This window comes from Peromyscus eremicus, chromosome 13, assembly GCF_949786415.1.
Source record: "Peromyscus eremicus chromosome 13, PerEre_H2_v1, whole genome shotgun sequence".
NCBI lineage: Eukaryota > Metazoa > Chordata > Mammalia > Rodentia > Cricetidae > Peromyscus > Peromyscus eremicus.
This window is the reverse complement of record NC_081429.1, coordinates 29,195,323-29,220,900: the sequence shown is the minus strand read 5'-3', so window position 1 is coordinate 29,220,900 and position 25,578 is coordinate 29,195,323. Positions and strand designations below refer to the sequence as shown.

The 25,578-nt window shown below is 37.5% G+C and overlaps 1 protein-coding gene across 1 annotated transcript in view; it reads left to right on the top strand.

Annotated features, from left to right (window-relative positions):
* The window catches only part of Agfg1 (ArfGAP with FG repeats 1), a 52,832-nt gene extending 29,245 nt beyond the window's left edge, over positions 1-23,587 (top strand). The window contains 12 exon segments of the mRNA XM_059278859.1: positions 438-553; positions 4,041-4,203; positions 4,914-5,067; positions 8,736-8,789; positions 8,792-8,854; positions 10,762-10,971; positions 12,025-12,205; positions 14,558-14,634; positions 14,808-14,900; positions 21,237-21,395; positions 22,264-22,355; positions 22,907-23,587. Of these exon segments, the coding sequence (XP_059134842.1) occupies positions 438-553; positions 4,041-4,203; positions 4,914-5,067; positions 8,736-8,789; positions 8,792-8,854; positions 10,762-10,971; positions 12,025-12,205; positions 14,558-14,634; positions 14,808-14,900; positions 21,237-21,395; positions 22,264-22,355; positions 22,907-22,966 (1,422 nt within the window). The 3' untranslated portion in view covers positions 22,967-23,587.
* The last annotated feature ends 1,991 nt before the right edge of the window (positions 23,588-25,578 follow it).

Below are 25,578 nucleotides of genomic sequence, written 5' to 3'. Positions count from 1 at the left end.
ATTATGATACTTTATTAACAGACTGTTCACAACTCTGGTATTTATGTGTTCTTTTTGGTTGGTTTTTAGCTTGCTAAAGGACCCCTAAAATTGCTATTGATGAACTTACTGTTTTATGGATAAAGGAACTGAGGTTCCCACAGATTATTTGAGTGCTATGGTTTACAGTTCATGATCATGTGGAAACCAAGAGCTCCAGTGCTCTCTAATCTCAATTCACTGCTTGTTTGCTTGGGAAGTTCTCTTTATGAGCTGTTGCTGAAATTAATGTCCTGCAGCATATGCAAATAAGTTTAGTTCCTGAACTTAGGATTGCAGTGAATATCTTTATGGAAAGCAGCATTGTTAATAGCTTTCTAAAAGAATCAGAATTTTCCCTTGAAATTTATTAAATGAAGATATTGAATTTAACACTTTTTTCTTACTTCTTTCCAAAGGTCTGTAAACAGATTTGGCTAGGATTATTTGATGATAGATCTTCAGCAATTCCAGACTTCAGGGATCCACAAAAAGTGAAGGAGTTCCTACAGGAAAAATATGAAAAGAAAAGATGGTGAGTAGATGTTGAAAGTCTCCCAAACCATAGTTGTGGGCCGGATTTGATTGACACGATTAAGGTAGACAGGCAGAACAGAAGTAATTGAATGATAGTTGGCAGGTACAGCCTCATTACCTTTTGATTTTTCATTAGACTTGGTTTCCAGAAACGTTGGCTTGTACTTTGTCTTTGTGCATCTATGTCTAGCAGTAAACAGCCTTTCATCACCATGTCAAGACTCCTGTCAAGGAAAGCCAGTGATCTCTGAATTTTCGGCTAATTTCCTTAGATGTTTTAGTCCTGTAATGCTTCTTTCCTTACAATTTTTATTCGTTTAGTAAGTATTTATTGAGTAGTATCTTCCAGGCACTGTGTTAAAGCTCTTGTGGAATAGTAATCTGTCCACTTAATTGTGTCTTGCTGGAAATCTTTGCTCTAACTATCTTTTCTCCCCACTCTCTCTATATTATACTAAAGCCAGGATGTCCGTTCAACAGAACATGGATTGTAACTGTAGAGCTAGTATTCAGTATTTGGGGCTCCTCAGCTTTAGTTTTATGAAATAACTAAGTACAGTACTGACTAATTAACTGTGATCTCTGTTTATAGCAGTTAGTATTGAACTGTACATATTCCTTCTTAGGGGATTAAGAAGGTGAGAGAGTTGAGGATAGAGGGAATGGATAATTGGGAAGCAAATGGCCTCTTGTTTCCCAGAGGAATAGTGTTCTGACCTAAAGAGTGATACAGTCAAAGGTAGTATTGGTTGGAGGGAGTTTACTGTGGGTTATGGGGAAGATACCCTTGAACAGTAAGCACATTTGCTCCAAGTTACACGTTCTGTACAATCTGTATTCTTAACATTGCTTAAATAGGCATTTCTTATAGGTTTAGATTAACTAGGACTCTCTTCATATGCACTAGGTATGAATAGGTGAAAATATACCGGTAGGATTTTAGTTCAAGAAAAAAGAAAATATTAGTAAGTCCCCAGGGTGATAATTAAATATGATACGCAGTGATTTTTTTTTTTTTTTTTTAAAGTTTTCAAGACAGGGTTTCTCTGTGTAACAGCACTGGCTGTCCTGGAACTCACTTTATAGATCAGGCTGGCCTTGAACTCACAGAGGTCTGACTGCCTTTGCCTCCCAAGTGCTGGGATCAAAGGCATGTACCACCACATACTATGCCCGGCTAAAAAATATGTTTATTTATTTAAATTTCATTTATCTATTCTCCTGCCTGTCTCTCCCCCCCCCCCCCCTTTTTTTAAGACAGAGTTTCTCCATGTATCCCTTGCTGTCCTGGAACTAGCTCTGTAGACTAGGCTGGCCTTGAACTCACAGAGATTAAGTGACTTTTTTTTTTTTTAAAACCATCATCCTTTTATCATTCTTGTTTTTAAGTTTCTACGTCTCCCAGCCTATAGATAAAACTGTTTTCCTTATATTGTTGCCCAGCATAGCTGTTTCAGAAAGTCAGTTTGCTGTTAGAAGTTAGCTGGCTAGGATTTTAGTGAGATTAGCTCTAGCTGCAAAGAGAAGCAGGAATGTGAGAAAGGAGGAATGTGAATGATACTGGTATAGTTAAAATCCTCAGTTCCTCTCCCACATTTGTAACAGGAGGTTTCTCCTTCAAACCACAGTCTAAAAACCTGAAAATCTCAAGTAATAGTTTGTGTTAATTGTTTCCTCTTTCCTAAGAAACACAGTAGTCATAAGTAAGACTATTACAGATACAAGCTTTCTAAAAGTGATGGATTGGGCTGGGTGGTGGGGGTGCACACCTTTAATCGCAGTACTCAGGAGGCAGAGGCAGGCGGGTCTCTGAGTTTGAGGCTAGCCTGGTCTACAGAGTGAGTTCAGGACAGCCGGGGCTGATAAAGAAAAGAAAAGAAAAGAAAAGAAAAGAAAAGAAAGATGGTGGATGGAGCTGAGTTGGCCATCACTCTCAAGCACCAGAATGTGCATAGCCACCTGCTTCATGCCACCTCTAACGTGAGTAGAGGTCAGTGAGATGGTTTTGCACATGGTCTGAGCAGCAGCCACTGAAAACAGCCTAAGAACATTTGTTATAGGAAGCAGTGCAGCAGGGGTGATGTTGTATGAAGTTTTGAGATGGTTCTATTCACTTAGATACATTCTTTCTTTAAGTGGGGCAAATCATTTTAGCCATAAATTATTATTTGTCTTAACTTGTGATCAGAGTTGGCCATACCCAAGAATTCATGTAGTCAGTGCATTGCCAGGTTACTGGAGAGCATAAGAGCTCATTTCATTCTCAGATCTCATCATGTCCTGTATTTACCTGGTAGGGTTAGTTTAATTGTTTGCGACTGTTACATGGTTGTATTACAGCTAATACACTGGCAGCTAATTCTAACCACACTACTACATACGTGAATTTGTTTAAACCCCACAGCAACTTTATAGGTGAAAAAAATGGAATTGAAGTTCATTTGCCCAAAGTTTTACGGCTATTGAGTGGTGGAACTGGGGTTTGACCTCTGTCTCTTGGATAAATGTTTTTAGCTACCTTAGAGTTTTATTTCCTTGTATCTACTTGATATGATAAATGGGGAGGAACGTAGGAATACACCTAAAATTATAGAAACCAAAAGTTGCTGTGAATTTTTTTCCCTAGAGATGAGCATTGCAGGCATTTGGGCATTATATTCCTGCATTCTTTTTTTCTGTCCCTCATTCCCTCCCCCAGGTCCTATTTATGTGACACGTAATAGACCTGAAAGACAAAGAAGGGGAGTAGCTATGCACAATTATATACATTTTAGCATAATGTATATAAATGTTTTTCTATTTACAGATAATTGTTAGCTTTGTTTCCCAGTTTTTTTAAAATTAAGATTGCAAGAGTAATATAATGTGTATATATAATTATCTAATTACTTGCTGAGGAAAGATTTTTAGGAGTAATAATATGAAGTATAGAACATGCCTGTATATGTATTTTCATTAGATAGCAACTAAAAATTCATAGTTCATATAGATCAGAGGTGAATAATGCATTAATGTACATTTTTATTTGGTTTCAGTTTTCATATTTTTTATGACTTGCTTCTTTTGTCCATTTTAAAGTGAACTTTTTATTTTTAATGATTTATGCTTTGGGGCCATTAATTATAAGTGTTTCCTCCCAATTTCATTTATCTCCAGATATTTATAATCTTAAGAATTTCTCACTTTAAAATTTACAATGTTAGATGTTCATTGTGATGATTAACTGTAGATCTTCTATCTTCAAAACAACAGTTGCTATAGTGTATTGTCTATAAAAATTGTCTAAAAAAAAAGCCATGAGTAAACTGATACTTATTTTTCTTGGAGTAGTTTCAGGTAATTAATAGTCTTAAGCTGTCAATTCTAAGTGCTACCTTTTAAATAAGATTAATATTGTAAGAGTGTTACATAAATTTAAATTTAATACTTTAAATATGGATTCTTCCGATTTTTTTTAGCAGTCTGTCCTGATTTTCACATTACAGGTATGTTCCACCAGAGCAAGCCAAAGTGGTGGCATCGGTTCACGCATCTATTTCCGGGTCTTCTGCCAGCAGCACAAGCAGCACCCCTGAGGTCAAGCCCCTGAAATCTCTGCTGGGAGACGCTGCACCAGCACTGCACTTAAATAAGGGCACACCTAGTCAGGTGAGGGGTTGGTAACTCTTAAAGGTGAATGGAAGGCAGAGTGCTGAGGAGGACCTTTAACAGTATATCAGTGCCGTTTGTAAAGTGCACAAGATTGTTTGATAACGTGGTGGGAATGTGTGGTTTTGTTGGTTTGGCCATCACTTTGTAAAGATGCTCAGTTTGTCTATCTTGAGTGTCTATGTCTGGTGACCAGCAGAGTCAGGGAACAATAGCCTCTGTGGTGCTGTAGCAGAAAATAGTAGCATTTCTATATACCTGATTATGTAGCATGCTTATTATCATTGAAATGCACGTGGCTTTGCAGTGTACCTTACTCCCCAAACTGAACAGACTGAAACCATTTATATGTTGATACCTAAATACTTATTTTGTTCTAGATGATGTTAGACTGTTACTGTGCAACATTGTTACACTATACTATATGTGAATGGCTTTGAACCAGAGCACAGCAGATTAAATCCTGCCCTCTGACAGTGTGTTCTAGGCTTCTGAATAAATCCTGTTTTCACAAGTTAAAGTGGAAACAAGGAAGAATGGAGTGAAGTCAGGATACTGAATCTCTTCCTGTGTGGAAATGCCCTTCTAGTATCATGAATTGGAGATAGATAGCTGTATGTAAAGCTTCAGTAGATCTGCTGAAAAGTCTTTTATAGTTAATGCATTAGTGTGTATTTTAGAAACACCATGAGTAAGTAATGTGCTTGTAGTCCCCAGTTGTAGGTCGTTCTCAAGGGCAGCAGCAGGAGAAGAAGCAGTTTGACCTTTTGAGTGATCTTGGCTCAGACATCTTTGCTGCTCCGGCTCCTCAGTCCACCGCTACAGCCAATTTTGCTAATTTTGCACATTTTAACAGTCATGCAGGTATGTCTTTTCCTGATAGCTTTTGCCAGGATATGTATAAATCAACCAGAAACATATTGATTGTTTATTATAAAGTATCAGTAAGCATAGTCCACTGTGGAATTTTGGTCACCCATGAACATTGTACCATATAGACATAAAACCATGGTACTTTAGGGGAACTTTTTAGACAGGGTCATATGTAGCCCAGGCTGGCCTTGAATTTGCTCTGTGCAAAGGATGGTTGTGAACTCCTTATCATCCCACTCCACCATTCAACCATGGCTTTTTTTTTTTTTTTTTTTTTTTTTGAGACAGGGTTTCTCTGTGTAGCTTTAGATGTCTGGGAACTCATTCTGTGGACCAGGCTGGCCTCAGAAAGAACTTTAATCCCAGATGCTGGGATTAAAGGTGTGGTCATCCATGAAAAAGTACCAAAGTATTACAAAATAGATGATACGTATTTACATTTCTTTAGTGTGTGTGTGTGTGTGTGTGTGTGTGTGTGTGTGTGTGAGAGAGAGAGAGAGACAGAGACAGAGACAGAGAGAGACAGAGAGAGACAGAGAGAGAGAGACAGAGAGAGAGAATGTGTGTGTACACACTGCATGGTGAGTGTGTGGAGGTCAGAGGACAACTTGTAGGAGTTAGTGCTCTCTCCTTTTTCATCATGTGGATCCTGGGGATTAAACTCAGGTCTGCAGGCTTGGTGTCTTTCCCTACGGAACCATGCCAACAGCAGCATGGCTTGAGAGAAGATCTTAATGTGTATGTAGATATTACCTTTTTTTATGGAAAATTACAAGTGACCAAATGTAAATGTGTAATGTAACTTAGTATTAACCTCATGTCACTAGTACTGTTTAATTGATTTTGAAGCAAATTTTAGACATAAATATTTTGTGTCTGTGCCCCCTCCCCGCAGTGTGTGTTTTATCTGTTCACGCATATCTACATGTACCCTCTGGGTCAGTATTAGTTGTCTTCTTCAGTCTCTCTCCACTTTTTTTTTTTTTTCCGAGACAGGGTTTCTCTGTGTATCCTGGAACTCACTCTGTAGCCCAGGCTGGCCTTGAACTCACAGAGATCTACCTGTCTCTGCCTCCTGAGTGCTGGGATTAAAGGTGTGTGCCACCACCGCCTGGCTCTCTCCACTTATTTTTAACATGGGCTCTCTCACTGAACTTGAAGGTAACCTATTGGCTAGACTAGCTGACCATCGAGCTCCAGGAACCTGGCCCCCTAGGAATCTTACTACTCCCAAGTACTGAGATTACAGACACATTACTGAACCCAGTTGTTTGTATTTGCAGAGGGGATCTGTATTCAGGTTCTCATGTTTTCATAGTAGTTACTTTGCTGAATGAGAGCCATTGTCCAGACCCTAGAATTTTCATTGTTAAATATCCCAGTAAGTAGTAGACTCATTCGAAATAATGGTAAAAGTTCATTAGTCAGTATTCAGATTTTCATTCTAGTTCAAATTTGTGTTTGTATATATAGTATGTGTTATATATATGTATAAACACGTACACTTACTCTCACACACAATGTGTATGTGATTTGTTGGAATCAGGTTGGTTGTTTTTTAATGTATCCTTTGTAATTGAAATCTATTTTGGTTAGATTTCTATAGGTTGTCCCTTCATCCCTTTATCTTTGTGATTTGTTAGAGAAAGTAGGTTATTTGCCTTATGGATTCTGTGGTAGTTTGAACTTATTAATTGCCCTCCTTTAAAAGTACCTTTAAAAGTTCTTTCTGTATTGCTTGTAAGTTAGTGGTTGGATCTGGAGACTACATCAGTTGAAGATGTGTCTGTTTCTGATCAGGGTTGGAGACTGCTAGGTAAACTAGAGGTTTTTATGTGTATGTTGGGAGTGTGGGTGGCTAGGTTTCCTTTTCCCAGTGTTAACCTATCTAGCAAGGTCTCCCAAATAAGGAGAACCTTTCCCTTTTCCTTTTGGGTAACCTATGTAGCAAAATACCTCTTTGACCAAACAAGGGACCTGGTTTGCTTTTTAAAGGAAGAGAGAGCAGTTGGGTCTCTTGAGTTTAAGGCTAGCCTGATCTACATGATAAGTTCCAGGCCAGCTAAGGCTACATATTGAAAGCTTGAGAAGGGTTAGAAATCTGCAGGTTTCAGTTGTTGAAATATATGACATGTTTCCTTTTCCCAGTGTTAACCTATCTAGCAAGATCTCCCAAATAAGGAGAATCTTTCCCCTTCCCTTTTAGGTAACCTATGTAGCAAAATGCCTCTTGTCAAACAAGGGACCAAGGTCTTGCTTCCTACCTCATAACCTCGTGTGTGTGTGTGTGTGTGTGTGTGTGTGTGTGTGTGTGTGTGTGTGTGTATGATTTACTTTTAGTCTATGTGTATGGGTATTTTGCCTACATGTATGTTTGTGTACCATGTGTATAGTACCTGGAGAGGCCTGAAGAGGGTGTTGAACCCCCTAGAACAGGAGTTACAGACAATTGTGAACCACTATGTGGGTGCTGGGATCTGAAACTGTGTCTTTGCAGGAGCAACAAATGTTAACTATTGAGCCATCTTTCCAGCCCCTATGAATTTATTATGGTTTTATCTCCTTTTTCAAAATGCTTTTTAATGGTCTTATGTATTTAAAGTTTAGAGAACTCTAGAATTTTGATCTTAGGTTTTTTGTTATAATTGCAATTATCTTTTATTGTTTCTTAAATTTTAATGAGTTTTAAATAGCTTCTAAAATGTAAGTATCTTTAGCTTTTTAGTGATTGTGTCCATATACATTTCCCCCACTTTCATGTACTCATAGTGGACATATTTATGAATGTTAGATAAACCAGAAAGCTGGGTGTGATAGTCCACACCTATAATCCCAGCACTGGGGAAACTGAGGCAGATCATGAGGGACAGGCCAGCCTAAGCTACATAGTAAAGACCCTATTTCTCAACTAAAAACAAAAGTGTTTTATTAATGTGATTAAACCATCTCTATATCATTATTTTAGGTATTTAAATTATTTTTCAGATTCATTATCATTTTAAAGTGAGTTACTGGGCTGGGAAGATGGCTGAGTAAAAGTTTGCTGTGTAAGCATAATGACCTTAACTTAGATTCTCAGCATACACACAAAAGCTGGGTACAGAGGTGTGCATCTATAACCCCAGCATTTGAGGCAAAGACTGGTGGTTCCTGTGCCTCAGTATCCAGCAGTGGAAACAGGGAGCCTAGGCTCTGTGAGAAACTCTGCCTCAAAAGAACAAAGGTGGAGACTGACTGGAAAGACACCTGAAGTCAGGCTTTGTCCTCTGTTCATGTACACACAAAGAAATACAACCAAAAATCAAAATGGATTTCCTAGACTGTATCCACAGTTTTGTTTACCAAAACGAATGTACTTAATGTTCTGAATTAGCTTTCTTTTGTTACTAGAGCCTTTAAAATAATACTGTGACTAAGTCCATTCAAAGGGTATTGTAAACAGACAGACCTATGACTTTACAAAGCACTTTTAGAAATTTCTGGATACCGTTTAGTATATACTTCTAACTGGGTTAAAAAGATGTGATTTTTAAATGAATTCTCTTTAAAGTGAGTTATAAATTGCATTGGCATTTTCATAAAATTCTTAAATTCATTTGTCATGTCTTCTCAGTTGTAGTTTTCATATTCATTAACATATGTTGTCCTTGCCATTACAGCTCAGAATTCTGCAAATGCAGATTTTGCAAACTTTGATGCATTTGGACAGTCTAGTGTTCGAGTAATTTTGGAGGTTTCCCCACAGCAAGTCACTCTCCTTTTCAGCCCCAAACTACAGGTAGAGCCTCTCCAGCATTGTGCTTAAATGTTTGCTTTAAAAAACAAAACTTTCCAAATGTAGTTTTGAAAAACTAAATTCTCTAGTGACCTAATTTTAAAGTAGTTGTATTTCACAAAGCTCTGGGGAAACCTGAACTCTTTGTTTCTCTGAACTCTTTGGTCATTGTCTGCTGTCCAGCACTCATCCTCCTCTTCCTGCACAGGGTTCTGCCTTGAAATTTCCAGCCACCGAGGTTGTAAAGCAACAAGTTTTTAAGTACGTTTGAAACACAGTGATTAAAGCTGATGTCGTATCTTGCGATAAGGAAGCTAGTTGATAGCTTCAATAGAAATAAAAATAAGTTATTTTATGGGGCAGCAAGCTTGAGAAAAACATTTTAATGTTATTTAGTCAAGTATAAATTGTTAATGATCACTTTAATCAAGTATGGAAATGGTGTTGTGCAGGAATTGGTTTTCAAGAAAATTCTTGCATAAAGTGTACTGTTTTCAGCAATTCATTGAACCCTTATTTAGCTTTTTCGCTAACTATTTTTCTTTCAACTTTGAACTCTGTGTGTGTTGTCTTAAAGCCTGTTCTTTCCATTTTCTCTCGCCTCCTTTAACTTTGATCATTTACACATTTCTGGCTGTCCAGCATTCACAGTACTTTCATCTAGCTGCAGTTTTGGTGAATTTACTTCAGCTTTTCCTCTCCAGGCTACCCACAGTAAGTTCTGTTGTCCAGTAGGCATCTTGTATTAATTTATATGCTTTCTGTGTTATTTCATGTTTTTTCAGTTATAGAACATCATCATTCTTAGTAAGCCTTCATAAATTCATTTTACTCTCTCTTCTTTTATTAAACTTCAGAGTTAAAGATACAGTTTTTAATGAAAGTTAGTTGATCTAATAATTTGAAATTTTTTCATAAAAATCTTAAAAATTTTGTATTTATTTTGTTTGCTAGCTAGTCATAATAGATCATTGTCTTTTAACATATTTATCTATGTTAGTTTTAGCTGATTTTTCTTTAAAACCTAATTTTTAAAATGGAGACTTGCTGTGCTTGCCAGGTTGATGTTGAACTGGCAATCCTCCTGCCTCAGCCTCCTGAGTAAGTCACATTATAGGCATGTGTCACTGTGCCTAGTTTTCTTTGAAACAGCCAGAGTTTAATTCTTGAGAAAGATCAGTTTGTATTTGGTTTGGAATGTCAAAGAATTGATTGATGGTAGGTCTTTTGCATAGGTAATGATCCGTTCTACTTAAAAAAAGTCTTTGACCTTTGTTATCACCTTAGTGTGTACGACACTATTTTGACAGTTTAGGAAGAAGGAACTAATATCTCTGTAGGACTCAAAGCATAGAGTGAAAGGCACTGGTTGAAGTCTGAGTGCTCAGAAGGGTCTCTGTGGTTGAGAATGTACTGTACAGATTTAGCAGGCAGCATGCTAGTAACTGTTAGGTGAGTTGTGCTTTATGACGCCAAAAATGACTGTCATGTACTTCAGTTTTTACACTTTGAACTACATGGTAGGGCTTAGTTTTCCTGTGAGCATCAGGCTGTTGAATACACATTGATCTGCTGTGTAGAGTCACTTAATGGCTCTTTAAGTGAAAAGGTCAAGGATTTTAAAAACTATTACCAGCATATTCTTAAACATTACTCAGAGTCTGTGGAAGAACTGTAAGGTGATGGTACTATCTACATAGCTAGAAGGAATGTAATTCCAGCGCTTCCATGACAGCTCTCCACCTCCACAAATCAGGCCTTAGAAAACCGAGTTTCATAATTCATAAAAGTCATATGGTTATAAGAGTGTCCTTATAGGACACCTCCCTTAGGCAGAAATGATCACAAATAATTTACCAGTGAGATGGAGAGAAGCCTAGAAATTTCATGTTTTGTTTATTCTGTTACAGGTGGAAGTGCTGGATCAGTAAATGCTAATTTTGCTCATTTTGATAACTTCCCCAAATCCTCCAGTGCTGATTTTGGAAGCTTCAGTACATCCCAGAGTCATCAGACAGCATCAACTGTTAGTAAAGTTTCAACAAACAAAGCTGGTTTACAGACAGCAGACAAATATGCGGCACTTGCTAATTTAGACAATATCTTCAGTGCTGGGCAAGGTATCAATGTGTAAACCAAACAGATACTAATTGTCTAAATTACATACGTTCAAATCTGAGGAGGCAGTGCTTTTCTCACTTGTATAGAAGTTATGTGCACATTCAATGTTTTGAGTAAAGGGTTGTTGGCATTTTTGCACGAAAAATATCAACTAGAAAACTGAAGACATAGAAATTATATATATATATATATATACACACATATATATGTATATATATACACATACATAAATATATGTAATATAAACAATGATTTTCAAAAGAAAGTAATTGAAAATAATTGTATTTTTGTCTTTAAAAACATGCTTTCCTATTCTGTGGCTACAAAGGGCCAAATATTTTATTTACAGAGCTGACTATAGTACTATTTTATAATTTCTATTATGTATGCATTTTAAACTATTTTTATTAACATTTTGCCCCTTCCCCTCTTTTTTTTTTTTCCTTTGAGACAAGCTTTCTCTAAGTAGCCCTGGCTGTCCTGGAACTTACTCTGTAGGCCAGGCTGGCCTTGAACTTACAGAGATCCACCCATTATTTTTCTAACATATTTTTTGTAGTAAGTTTTGGCCTTTAGATCAGTATTTCCCCTTTAACAGTGTATAGCTGAATGGAGAACAGTGGGGATTTGTCCTACACTAGATTCTGCATCTTGATCTCTAACATTGTTTTTCTCATTTCTAAACTGAGAGAGATCATAGAATTAAAATCTTGGACTTACATTTTGTGAATTATTGCATGGAAGGCACTTAGAGCAGTGCCTAGCTTAAGAAGCACTTAGTAAATGTTTACTGTTATAATTATCTCTGATGTGTTTTTCATAGAAAACTCTGGAAGAATGTTACTATTAATACTATATACATTAGGTCCATCGTTTAAATTTATGTGTTTATTTGAACGAAACCATCTGTCTTAAAGTTCTTTAAACCCTGTCTATTTAATGTTTAGATCAAGTCAGTTTTGGGTTTACCTGTGTTCATGGCAAATACGGTTGATTAACTGACACTACAATATTAAAGTTTTGGTGTAACTTTTTTGTTTGTTTGCCTTCAGGAGGTGATCAAGGGAGTGGTTTTGGGACCACGGGTAAAGCTCCTGTTGGTTCTGTGGTTTCAGTTCCCAGTCACTCAAGTGCATCTTCGGACAAGTATGCAGCGCTGGCAGAGTTAGACAGCGTGTTCAGTTCCGCAGCCACCTCCAGTAATGCGTACACGTCCACCAGTAACGCCAGCAGGTACACACACTCCTGACCTGGACCTCTGTTTCCATGTCTGAATGACATAGTTTAAAGGGACTTTTGTCGCATTGTAACTTAAACATAGTTGAAGAGTTTCTAAGTTAAAATAGATCTAAAGTTGAAATTAAACGTAATTTGCTGTTTAAAATGTAGTTCTTGAGTATTTGCCATATTCTTTTATTTAGAAATCTTAACTCCTTTTCACTCCTGGGTGCTAAACATACTTCAAAGAACACAAATTTCTAAATGGACAATTGCATATGGATTGTACTCAGCAGATAATTGATTAGCAGTCCAGTTGCATATGTCAGGGCACAGTGTTTAGTCTGTTTGCACCGAACCCCATTGGCCCTGTCACTTCTCTGGCTCATCATTGTCGTTTGGTATTATAAACCGCACATGCACTACTGTGGACGCACAGACCTTGTGGAAAGGTTTTCCAGAGAACAGGAAGACTACATGTTTAAAATACCAGCCTTGTGGTAAATAAAGTCTGATGTAGTCCAGGTTGGTTGTGAGTTCATGGTCCTCTGTCTCTGTCTCCAGAGTGCTTACAGGCATGTGCCTCCAAACCTAGAAGAGCATTAGACTTTTAACAACCCTTTTACATTTATGGAAAGTATAACCATTCTAGTCATTTCTTTTGTTCCATTTCTGTAGATATAGCTGCTTTATTACTATTATTATTTAGTTTATTTCCTTTTGGCACCTTTTCTAGAGGGAAAGTCTAATTACTTGAAATGAAACAAATTGAATCCAGTAATAAAATTTGGCATTATTTTGGTTTGCTTCACTAATACTGTAGTCTGTGTTATATTTTAATAATAGTAACAAGGTAGCCATAAGGCCTGGAAATACAGATGAAATCCATGTGATGAATGGATTATTGATATTGCATTGTGATACATTAATAGTTTACAAGTGTGATCTGTGGAATGTTTGAGTTACTTTAGACTCTTTACTGGATCTGTAAATTCAGACCTTTTTCATAATTCTGAGATGCTAATTTGATTTTTCAGTGATTGACATTTGTATTGATGGTACACAAAATAACAATGAGGCAGGAAAGCTTTGCTGCAGAAATTAAGGTAGTGTCCTCAGGTCAGATCAGAGCAGACATTGGATTTCTGCACACACACACACACACACACACACACACACACACACACTGTTTTATTTCTGATTTAAAAAAAAAAAAAGTTTCCTTATGTTGCCTGAACTGGTGTTGGACTCATGATTCTTGCGCATCTTCTCAAATAGCATGTGACACCATTTCTCTCTTTACCTTACAAATAGTGTTGATTAGTTTTTCTAACAAATATTCTTGGTAAAATGATAACACTTTCAACTTTGATTAGTTTTCCATTAAATGTATTTTCTGTATATTAAGTTAGTTATGTATCATAGTTTGGATGCATAGTAAAACATATGTTTGTCTTGAAAAGAAATTTACTGTTGTTAAGTTTTGGGACAAGGCAGCTACTCATATTATGGTGGTTTGGATTTCAGTATTTGTTGGATATTTTTACAAAGAGTGTGATCGCTGTAAAGAATACCCCTTATGCTGAGGGCAGTGCTCAAGTGGTTCTTGCACAGCATGCAGGAAACTCTGGATTTGATTCCCAGCACAGAGGTGCACACCTTTATGACCAGTTCCTGGAAGTAGAGGCAGGGAAGTTCAAGATCACCCTGCAGAACAGATTCCAGGCCAGCCTTTGCTGTATGGAATCTTGTCTCAAAAAAGAAACAAAACTTGTTGAAATGGAATGTTAGAAGTTTGGGAAATTTGTGCATTCTACCATAAACTGGAAAGTGAAGATATAGTGAACTTTGACCTTGTGGGGTGGAAAAAGTTCATTGATAGCTTTTAAATTCCCCATTTGAGACAACCTTTAGGAAACTGCCAGTTTTGGTGTCATATCAAAGAAAGTGAAATACTCTTCCCTGTTGTTAAGTATGCATATAAGTAAGGTACATGTTCATCCTACATGTCAAACAGATGGTAATATATACATGGATTGGTAGAAATGTACAATAAAAGTTCCTTTTGCCTTGAAAATAGTTATTAAAAATACTTAATGCTGTTGTGTAATGGAAGCCAATCTTAGATGCATATTTTTTAAATTCTCAATTTTTATATACTTCTGATTGACAGAGATGGCATATGTAAATAATTTGTTACTGGAATTTCAGTAAATTTTCCTTATGTAAACTCATCTTGAGTTACCATTGAGAACTGCAGTGGTGTGTAGAAAGGTTAATTTTTATGTGCTTTGGAATCTTGTGGCCAGCCTGTAGGTAGATGACCTTGTTTCTTTATTAAATGCTGACTCTTGATATTCTCTTCAGCAGTGTATTTGGAACAGTGCCTGTGGGTGCTTCTGCTCAGACACAGCCTGCTTCAAGTGGGCCCGCTCCATTTGGGGGTATGTACTTTTCATAGAGAATGTTCTTTTTAGGGGTGCTGGAAGATAGTAAGAAAGAAACATTTTATTATCAAAAGGTATACATTTTTGTCTTCAAAAATAGTGAAGAAAGTTTAAAAATCTTGAATATAAAATATTAAGATTTTACAGCATATTTTATACTTCTTTAAAAGCTACGCCTTCTACGAATCCATTTGTTGCTGCTACTGGTCCTTCTGCTGCATCATCTACAAACCCATTTCAGACCAATGCCAGAGGAGCAACAGGTAAGAAGAAAAGACAGATCAAGGAATCATAACCGTGAGGAAAGGAGTTTATTATTTATTATTTATTTACTCATTTATTATAAATCATACCTAACATGAGACCTCTTTCTACTGAAGCGTAGTGCAGGAAAAGGCTAGGTGAGTGTGTTCAGAAACACAGATGCCAGCTGGGTGTGGTGCATATATCTTTCATCCCAGTACTTGGAAGGCTGAGGCAGGAGGATAGTATGAGGCCAGCCTGAGCCACATAGAAAGACCTTGCTGGGCAGTGGTGGTGCACGCCTTTAATCCTAGCACTTGGGAGGCAGAGGCAAGTGGAGTGCTGTGAGTTGGAGGCCAGCCTGGTCTACAGAGTGAATTCCAGGACATCCAGAGTTACACAAAGAAACCCTTTCTTGGGAGAAAAAAAAAAAAAAAGAAAAAGAAAGAAAGACCTTGTCTTTAAAAAAAAGAAAAAAAAGACAAATGCTACTGAAAGTTTCTGACATTTAGGGTTAACAGTCACAAAGGACCTGAGAAGTTATGTTTCCACCCTTCTGGCTGAAACTGGGTTTTCAGATTGGGAAGCTCAAATATGGGCAGAAGAACTTGATTGACAATAGTAGTTCGGCTTGTTTGGTGCCAGAATGGCTGTTAGACATTCAGTATCAATAAAACGCTTTCATAAAAAGCCTTATGAGATTATATTGGATGAGTGAATTTTGTTATATTAACTCTAATTAAATATTCCTAGTGCCTCTTTTCAGCTTCGTATTTTATGTGGGGTTTTTTTTGGTGTTTGTTTTTTTATGAGAGCTGAGGATTATGCCTGGGTCCTCCTGCATCCTAGGCATGCATTCTATGAACTAAACTATAATGTCTATTCATTTTGGAGTTCAGTACTTGAACATTTTGTCTTTCACTATTTTTTTTTTCATTAATTCTGTTTATCTTCCCATCTTTTTTCCATACTTGTTTCACACCCAAGCCAGTCACGTCATTCTCATTGCATTCCTTTGTTTTGACTTGCTGCCATCTCCTGGCATGGCACATCAGCAGGTGTAAGTGGTGTGACTAGACTCCAGAAACTTGGTTTCTGTGTGTTTCAGAGAATGTCAGAACCAGAGCTTCCACACCAATTATAGCAAGTGTTGATAGGAAGTTCTAAGAGTATACCATTATAACATACCTAATCATTAAGAATTAGTAATTATGATAAACGTCTTTATCATTGGCAAGACTACGAATTAGGATGGCAGAGCTAGTGTGGTGGTGTTTGTCTGTTAACTCAGCAGTGAGAGGCAGAGGAAGGTCAGGAGTTGGAGGCCAGTCTGGACTACTGCAGGGAGAACCTAGCTAAACAAAGCAGCAGAAATTAAAAATTGTGATGCCAGAAGTCAGAATAATAAGTATTATTTTTCATTTACACAAACACATTAGTCATAATTTAAGTATTTGAAATTCCTATCAGATTTAATTTTTAAAAATTATTTGTTTAGAGCCTGGGACACCCCCCCCCCCCACTGCTTTATTTTTTACTGCCTTTGAAAGTATTTTAAGAGGTAAGCTTCTATATAGAATGTAGTAGTATATATAAGATCTACAGATGATATAGCAATATTTAACTTTGAAGTTTATCAGAAAGAAAATACTATCTACAGATTTTTATTTCAAAATAATTTTTTTTGTTTTTGTTTTTTGCCCCCCCCCCCTTTTTTTTTGGAGATAAGTTTTCTCTGTGGAGCCCTGACTGCCCTGTCCTAGAACTTGGTATGTAGACCAGGCCAGCCTTGGACTGAAAGAAATCTGCCTGCCTTTGCCTTCTAAATGCTGGGATTAAAGGCGTGTGCCACCATTCCTGGCTATTTCAAAGTAATTTTTGCATTATAAGGTGTTTTGATGTATCCCATTGGATATCTTTTTTAGGTTATTATGAAATTGATTAAGTTGTTGAAACAGATGTTGAAGCTGCCGCACTGCGATGCTTTGACAGCTACACTGTGGTCCTTGGGAATTTCCAGGCCTTTGCAGAACTTGGACTCCTGGAGTGCTCTTTGTTTCTCTCAAATGTGTTAATAGCCCTGTGAAATCTTCTTTTGAGATAGCTTTGGAAGAACAGTGTGGGACAGTTCTATGCTCTTGAAGAATAACACATAAGTACCAACCTGGGCTGTCAGCTGTTCCAGACTAAAGTATGGTGGTGCTTAATACTGGTTAACTGTCACTGTTGACTGAGAATTTTTAAAATAGTTTTATTAGAGAGAAACTGGGGGTGGGGTAGGGAACTGTGAATGGCCTGTAGAACTTGTGTGGAGGTCAGAGAACAGCTTTTGGGATCAGTTCTTCCATTGTGGGATCTAGGGATTGAACTCAAGATTCAGGCTTATGCAGCAAGCCCTTTTATTTATCTGCTGAGCCATATTGCTGGCCTTGAGAAGTTTTCAAAGCAGTATTCAATGGGAGAGAGTTTTGTGCCTCAGTAAGTGCATAGGGGAAGTGCTGAGAAAGCACAGTTTAGCAAGCATTACTGATGCAAGACTAGTGGAAGCTTTTAGATTTCTAAGAAGAGAGTTAAATTGACCAAACTTTTTATCACAGAACTCTTCTTTGCTAACCTTTTTTTTTTTCAGCTCTAAAAATGTGTTTGTGTTCATGTACACATGCTCACATGGGTGTGTTCATAAAGCGAGAAGATGACACTAGGTGTCATCCTTAGTAATGTCATCTACCTCTTTAGAGACAGAGTCTCTCACTGGCCTGGAGCTCACCAAGTAGGCTACAGTTGCTGACCTAGAAGCCTTAGGGATTCTTGTGTCTCTGCTTCCTCGGTCTGGGATTACAGGCCTGTGCTACCACGTCTGATAATGTCCACATGGATTTTAGCCAAAAGGCAGAGAAGTGATTCTATGGGTTCTGGGACTGAACTCAGGACTTTGTGCTTGTAGGAACTTTACCAATTGTACCATCCCTCCTGCCCCCTTTGCAACATTTTGCTAAATTAAGAACACAATATAAAATCTATTTAAATAGGCAAGAAAAATACTTTTTGCTTTCCACATAGTATATGAACTCATTGTTGTACTTCATTTTTATAGTAGCTTTGTGAAGTACATGGGTCCTGTTTTCTCTGTCCTTCCATCATCCCCTTTGCAAATGAGGAAACTGAAGTTTGTATGAGTTAAAAATACAGAGGTAGAAAGCGGCAGAACCAAGACTCAGACTTGTCTTCCTCTATCACCCTGGGCCTCCGATTTTTGCTAATCTAAAAAGTATTCCAGTCTAAAATGCATAGAAATATATTTTAGAAATAACCCCAATCGAGACCATTTAACGACAGCAGAACAGAGCTGTAGACTGCAGTAAGCTAAGTCTCTTCTGTTACCTGCATATATACATGAGGCGCTGTCCTCCTGCCCACCAGGTGAGTCATGCACAGGATGCCTTTCTCCGTTCTGTCAGTCAGGATGCTTTCAGTCAACTAAAGGGGCTCGACTCACTTTCTAATTTTATATGTTTGGTGATTTTTCTCCTCATAATTCTTAGCTCATTTAAGTTATTTTTAGATACTTCTAGTTAATGTCTTGATTTGTGAAGAAAACATTCTGGTGTCATTCAGGTGCTCTGTTCAAGACTTGGAGTTTCAGTTGGTAAAGGAACATTTTTTTGGACATGTCTCATGATGCTTACTGTGTGTGTGTTTGTGCGTGCATGTGTGCGTGTGTGTGTTGAGATAAGGTTTCATGTAGCCCAGACTGGCCCTGAATTTACTTTGTAGCTGAGGCTGGCCTTTGTACTACTGATTTTCCTGCCTCCATCTCTAAACTTGTCAGGATTTCAAGTGTATGCCCCTATGCCTGGCTCTTACTGTACTGTTTTTATGGTTATAGTTCTATTTTCACATGATAAAACAAAGCTAAGATTACTTTTGTTTTGAGACAGAATCTCACTCTGTAGGCCTGGTTGGTTTGGAATTCATTATATAGGATACGGCTGGCCTCAAAGTCACAGAGATAATCCCTCCTCCCAGGCTGGAATTAAAAGTGTGAGCTGTTGTGCCCAGCTATGAAGGATTATTTTTAAGAATATATTTCAGTAGTTTTTCTTCACTTGCTATTTATTGTTCTAAACTGTTAAAAGTGACATACTACAATGTCGTGAATGTAATTGAAACAAGAGGTCTCCTTTGTGGGTGAGTTTTACTGTATATTCCTGTGACCCCCAGTGGGCAGTATTGCATTCTAACTCTAGAGCTCTTTAATGAAACCATTTAACTTTTACTTTAACAGTAACTGTACATAACTTGATTGACCTTGGTCTCTTTATGGCTTCCCATAAGGCCTTTCTGGAGCAATGCATTCTCAAGTGTTTCCTCACGCTCATTTTGGTAGGTGGCCACAACTAGATATGTGTGGCAATTTGTCTAGCTGCTTGTGGAAGCTTCTGCTAGTGTTCTGGATCCTTGCATGTAGAGTTAAGTTATTTCCATGTTTTAATATGGAGTGGGCATGGATGTGTGGCATCAAGGTCATGTTGTATTTAAAGTAACATGAAAATGCTATATAATGATTTATGTTTTAATACTGAAAAGCATTATTGCTTACCTCCATGGTCACAGTAGAACGTTAATAGCTATTTTGATTGTTTTTCTTATGTTTTAATCCATAGTACTGTAAGTGATACCTTTTGATGCACCAAATCATTTTCCTGCTTTATCTCATGGAGTTTGGTTTTGCCTAGCTGTCCGAGCTTTGCTTTGAGTGCTTTCCGCAGTGACCTGTCAGCTGCATCAGCGCATTGTGTCTGCAGTGACACCCTCCTGTCTCCTTGCAGTGTGCTCAGACTCTCTTTCTTCCTTTCATTCACTTGCTTCCCAATAGCCTGTTCTTTTCTCCCTCCATCCTATCAGTAAAGACGTAAAAACCAGAAACCTTCTGAGTCTAATTAGGTTCCTTGAGCGAATTTGCATTGTCATAAACATTAGGATTGCTATAACACTTTTCAGTTTGTTTGTTTTTAGATAAGAACATTTTATGAAGTGCTTTTCATATTTAATTTCTTTGCCTTGAATCAGTCACCAGTTTGGTAAAGTTTTTGAAGTGAGGAAATTCAGTAAATAAGTTGATATGCTTTGACAGTAATATTTCATTGTATCCTTAAGCAGGAGTACACAGTTAAAGCAATGTTATTGTCACTTATTTCACTCAGTCCTTCCTGATAACAAGCATACCATCGGATCATGGGAAGGTGCTGTTTTACGTATTTCCTACCAGTTACACGGCGTTCCACTACTGCACGTCTCTAAAGTGAGAGTTTGTTTATAAATGTGGTTGTTTATGTAAATAGGGCTTGATGCAGGCATATCACATAAACATTGGTGATTCCCACATAGAGTCCAGCTCATGATTTACCCACAAAGCACAGCAAGCCAAGGAGGAGCTAGTAACATGGACACAGGACCCATGGGCCTGGTAGTCATCTCTTGTAAAAATGCCCTTTGCGCTTCTTTTCTAATCTTTGTGCATTGATACCAACTTGTGCAGCTCAGTAACCCCGGATAGCCTCCATTCTCTTCCAGACTTGTGAAATGGGGGTGTAGAAGTATGTGTCCATGTGTGTGTGTCCGTGTGTGTGTGTGTGTGTGTGTGTGTGTGTGTGTGTGTGTGTGTTTTGTGTATGTATGTACATATATATACACACACACTTATGTCTATATATATTGTGTGTATATATACATATAAAGTTGTATATAATTGTATATACACATATATATAATTAGTAGGAACTTACTATATTCTTATAATTGCATTAATGTTTTAAATAGAATTTCTTTCTTTCTTTTGTCTTTGGCTGTAGTTATAAAACTGTAGTTTTGAATGCCCTGCCTTTCACCCTAGTTGCCCTATAAATCCTATTATTTTTAATGAACTCTTTAAGAGGTCTTAAATTTTTTTCTACAGAAACATGAACCTTAGTGATTAAAGTTAGGTTTTCTTTAAGTTAGATATAGGAAAACTGCCTCAAACCCAGGATGTGTACTCCTGTGTGCATCACAGTATGACTGGCTTGTGAAAGCAGGCTATTATTTGACTTTATGTAATTGCTTAGGGAAATTTTGGGGCGGGGTGGAGTTCAAATGATAGCTTTAGTAGTTTCTTTCTGGTCACTGCATTTCAGGACAAAATTTCTTAGGTTCTATTATAGTTACAGTAGACAGTGCTAGTCTATGCTGACTTTGTCAGGATTTGGGAGTTTCAGATGCCCTTAATGTGTATCTTAGTGTTTTCAAGGTAGGTGCGGTGTATTGCACACTGTGAATTGCTGTGTGTGTCTCTGACCCCCCCATGTTTCTCTTATCAGCGGCAACCTTTGGCACTGCGTCCATGAGTATGCCAGCAGGATTTGGAACTCCTGCCCCGTACAGTCTCCCCACCAGCTTTAGTGGCAGTTTCCAGCAGCCCGCCTTCCCGACCCAAGCAGCTTTTCCTCAGCAGACAGCTTTCTCTCAACAGCCCAATGGTAAGCTTGAACATCTGGCCAGCTGCATGATGTCAGTGCCTCTTACATAGTTGATGTTAAGTGCTTCAGATGAAGACTGTCTTAGATTGCTATAGTCTTGTGCACCGAGTGGGGACTCCAGAAGAGAGCCTTTGGCAGTTTGGGCTCTACATAAGAAGATTGTGGTTTTATACATTTCCTTGACCGTGTGTTAGGCGACCTCAGTGACTGTAAAGCTCTTCTTAGAATCACCCATGTCTTTGTCTTTTAAGTCCGTCTTGTGTTCTCATATGTTTCTTGGTTTGAAATGGAAATTGTATTTTTGTGAAGAGTGGTTGCTGGCGTGCCTTTTTGGTGTAGTGATGTTTTAGACAAACCCTCTTAAGTAGGTGACAGTGATGTACTTGCAGCTTGTTTTGGTGACTGGCTAGGAGATTGACTTAGCCCTTCTTCTTACCCGGTTTCTTAGTTGCTGAAGTTTGAAATCCATACTTTTCAAGAATGTTCTCGGATCTCATACATTCAGTAGTTAGGAAATATAGTGCATTGAATAGTCATAAATGATGACATGTTTCATAAGAAATACTGTGGTGGTGTGTAGAGTCCACTGTATTGGCCATATGCCTCCCTCAAGTAGTCACACACCCATCTGTCAGTTAAGTCCTTAAAGGTCAGTGACCTATTCTGGGCTGAGTTAGATTGTTTCAGAGCTCTGAGGCTCTTAATAAATGCCTTAGGAAGTTTGTCTCTAGTGTCTGAAAAGACATGAGACCTAATGTTGCATTTTATTTTGCCATCTGGTAAGAACTTTTATGAGACTTCTAAGGTTGGGATCATCTCTTGGTGGCAGTGTCGCTTGTAACTGGTGGCTCTCTCTCTTTTTAACAAGGTGCAGGTTTTGCAACATTTGGACAAACAAAACCAGTAGTGACCCCTTTTGGTCAAGTTGCAGCTGCTGGAGTGTCTAGTAATCCTTTTATGGTGAGTGAATTTCAGTTTTAGCACCTTAGAAAATAAGTTACAATTTATTAACCTGGGAAAACAGAATGTGACTATCCTTGCATACAACTTAGTGTTCTGTTAATATGATGCTATAGATTATGTATGGCCCTTACAATGCCTGTAAGAAGTTAGTTGCAAATCAAAGTGTGGATAATAGAGTCGCTATTTTATAATATGAAATACATGCACTCTTGCCAGAATTATACTTGAAGAAACCTTTGGATTTAGGGAAAAGGAGTCTTAAGAATGAGATTTTTGTTTGTTTTTTGAAGGTACAAGTACTTCTTTTAAGTGCCAGGCTCCTTTTTAGACAGTATTAAAGCACTTGTATAAACAAATATATATGAAAGGACAGTGTAGTCTGTAACAAGTAGGAGGTGGTTTACAGTTTGTTGACAGCAACAGAAATGAATAAAGGTTGGCAATAAAAAATTCTTAACAAAAGTTTGAAGTTTTTCAGTACAATTTAATGCTTTCGTCTCATACAAACATCATTTCTGTTTATTTTGTTCTTGTGTTTTTTCCGATAGCCTGGTGCACCAACAGGACAATTTCCAACAGGAAGCTCATCAACCAATCCTTTCTTATAGCCTTACACAGACACTGTACTGGAACGAACTTTTATGTGATCATATTACATCTCTCCGCCTCTTGCACTGTTGTCTTGTTTCACTGATCTTAGCTTTAAACATGAGAGAAGTCTTTAAAAAGCCTGCATTGTGTATTAAACACCAGGTAATATGTGCGAAACAGAGGGCTCAGCAACAACTTTTCACGTGTGAATTGGCAGAAAAAGGTAGCGGCATCATGTACATTAAAAATTGGCTAATGTTAAGTTATTGCAGATCCCACATTCATTATGCTGCAGTACTGTACATATTTTTCTTAGAAATTAGCTATTTGTGCATATCAGTATTTGTAACTTTAACACATTGTTATGTGAGAAATGTTACTGGGGAATAGATCAGCCACTTTTAAGGTGCTGTCATATATCTTGGAATGAATGATTAAAATCATTTGAAGCATCACTTCTGGAAAGTTCAAAGTCAAAATCGGAAGGTTTTATTCATTCTTGAATTTTTCCTTCTAAAGAGCTCTTCTATTTATACACGGCTAAATTCTTTAAAGATGTGAAGGACACCTGTCTGCGGAATAAAGCTGATCATGTTTTGCTACAGTTTGCAGGTGAACAAAATAAATATTAGAAAATATGCTATTGTTTTTGTGTTCTTGCTGCAATGCCTTTACCAAAGTGGCCTTAAATAATGAGTAGTGAGTTGAGAACATCTTGAATTCTTAAAGACTTCTAGTGACTAACTTTTTTTTAAAAGGCCATGTAGAAAATGTATTAAAACTACTAGGACTGCTATATTCAGGACTGTGACAGTGGAAAAGCATTTACATGTAGCTTGTCAGATTCACCATGCTACTTCTAATTTCTCTGCAACTTCTTAATTTTGTGAAATTTGTAAATATGGAGAATTTGCATGTATGTGTATTTACAAATATTTTTTAAAGATCTTGAATTCTCAGACTGCAAAAGGCCTATTTTAACTATTTTTTTTTTTCTGTTCTCCGTTTTAACTGTCTTTGAATGTATTGGAAGCAGACATGCCTTGACTGTGACATGATTGCACCTGAGTTCATGCCCCCTCTCTCCCCCCATTTTCTGGACAGACTGATAACTGTCTATAGAACATTTGTTTGTGTTTGTTTTGGGGTAAAGAAACAGGAACCCAAATGTTACCTTAAAGTGATGAAATACTTTGTATAAAAAGGTAGCAATACTAAGTTTAGTTTTTCTTTTTGTTAATATTCAAATGAACTTGTTTAAATATTTATATGTAGTAATGCCTCATTCATCCCAAGGTAATCTGACACTCTTCAAAATGAAACACAACTAAGAGAACTGAAATGATTTTTTAAAAAAAAAAGAAAGAAAAGCTTCGAACAATGCCCCAAGTCATGATTCTGTATGTAGAGCATACATGTTTCTTTGAATGTGAGTTTAATAATTTGATAATTTGATTTACTGATCCATAGCATATTTGTGTTGATGAAAGGAAGGAGTCCACAATGACGATGGAGAGCCTACATTGGCAAAGGCCATAGGGACAGCCAGCCTGGTCTAGAGGACAGCAGTATTAGTACATTTGGTAATGACTCTGTGCCATCCAAAAAGCTAAAGTTGCATACACAGTATGTAATGCCTGTATGAAAGTGATTTAAACAATTTTTAAAGTTTGGTTTTAGGTGATGTAAGCATCAGCTTGCTCAAACATTTTATTCATGTTGGATGCATTTTGCAGTGATTGCTATTACCGTCATGCTTTGAAGTCTGGGTGTTTGCTTGGGCTGCAGTCTGCTGTCCTCCTAGTGGAAGGTGTGCTTTCTATGTACTTGACAAGTGACATGCCCGAGACTCAGCCCTTTCTGAGCAGCCTGCCACTGAGAATCCAGTTATTGCTGCTCAGGCTCAGCTACACCTTGGGCATAGTCTTGAATTCTTTGTACATTTTGGGGGCTTCATCTATTTTCATGGAAGAGAACTTAATGTCTTTAAACTTCTGTTTGAGATTGTATTAGATTCAAATCAATTCATATGTACAAAAGTTATACTATATAATTGTAGGCCATTACCCAAATAACCTACCAGGCTTTCCATCTATTAAGTAAATTAAACAATTGTTATCAAAATAGTTTTAAAGACTATTTTTTCTAGTAGATCTTGAGATATGTAATTAAATGGGGGGAACCTGTATTAACTTTCCATGAGTACTCATAATCACAATACAAGTACTTAGATTCAGAAGAGCTCCAGTGTTAAAGTGGGTTTTCTCATGATTTTTCTCTTAAAAATCCACTTCTTTTAGGCTTAAATTTGTTTTGCTCCTAGTTTTAGTCATTGTGTCGAGCATATGAAGCACAGTGCTCCGGGTGACAAGGCAGAGGATCTTCACACTCCCAGCATATTGCTTGAAACATGTTCCCTGTTGTGTCTTTGATCAGAAATTAATTTGTTTTTTAGGGTGGCAAAAACTGTGTTAAGTTTAAAAACATCTTATTCTCGTTTTTATGACACAAGGCATGTTTTATTTTAGATTCTTTTGAAAATAGAAGATAGGTTGTCGTTTTTCCCATGAGGTAATTTGTTCTGTAAGTAGAACACCCCTTGTCTGGGAGGTGCTTTGGTGCTAGTAGT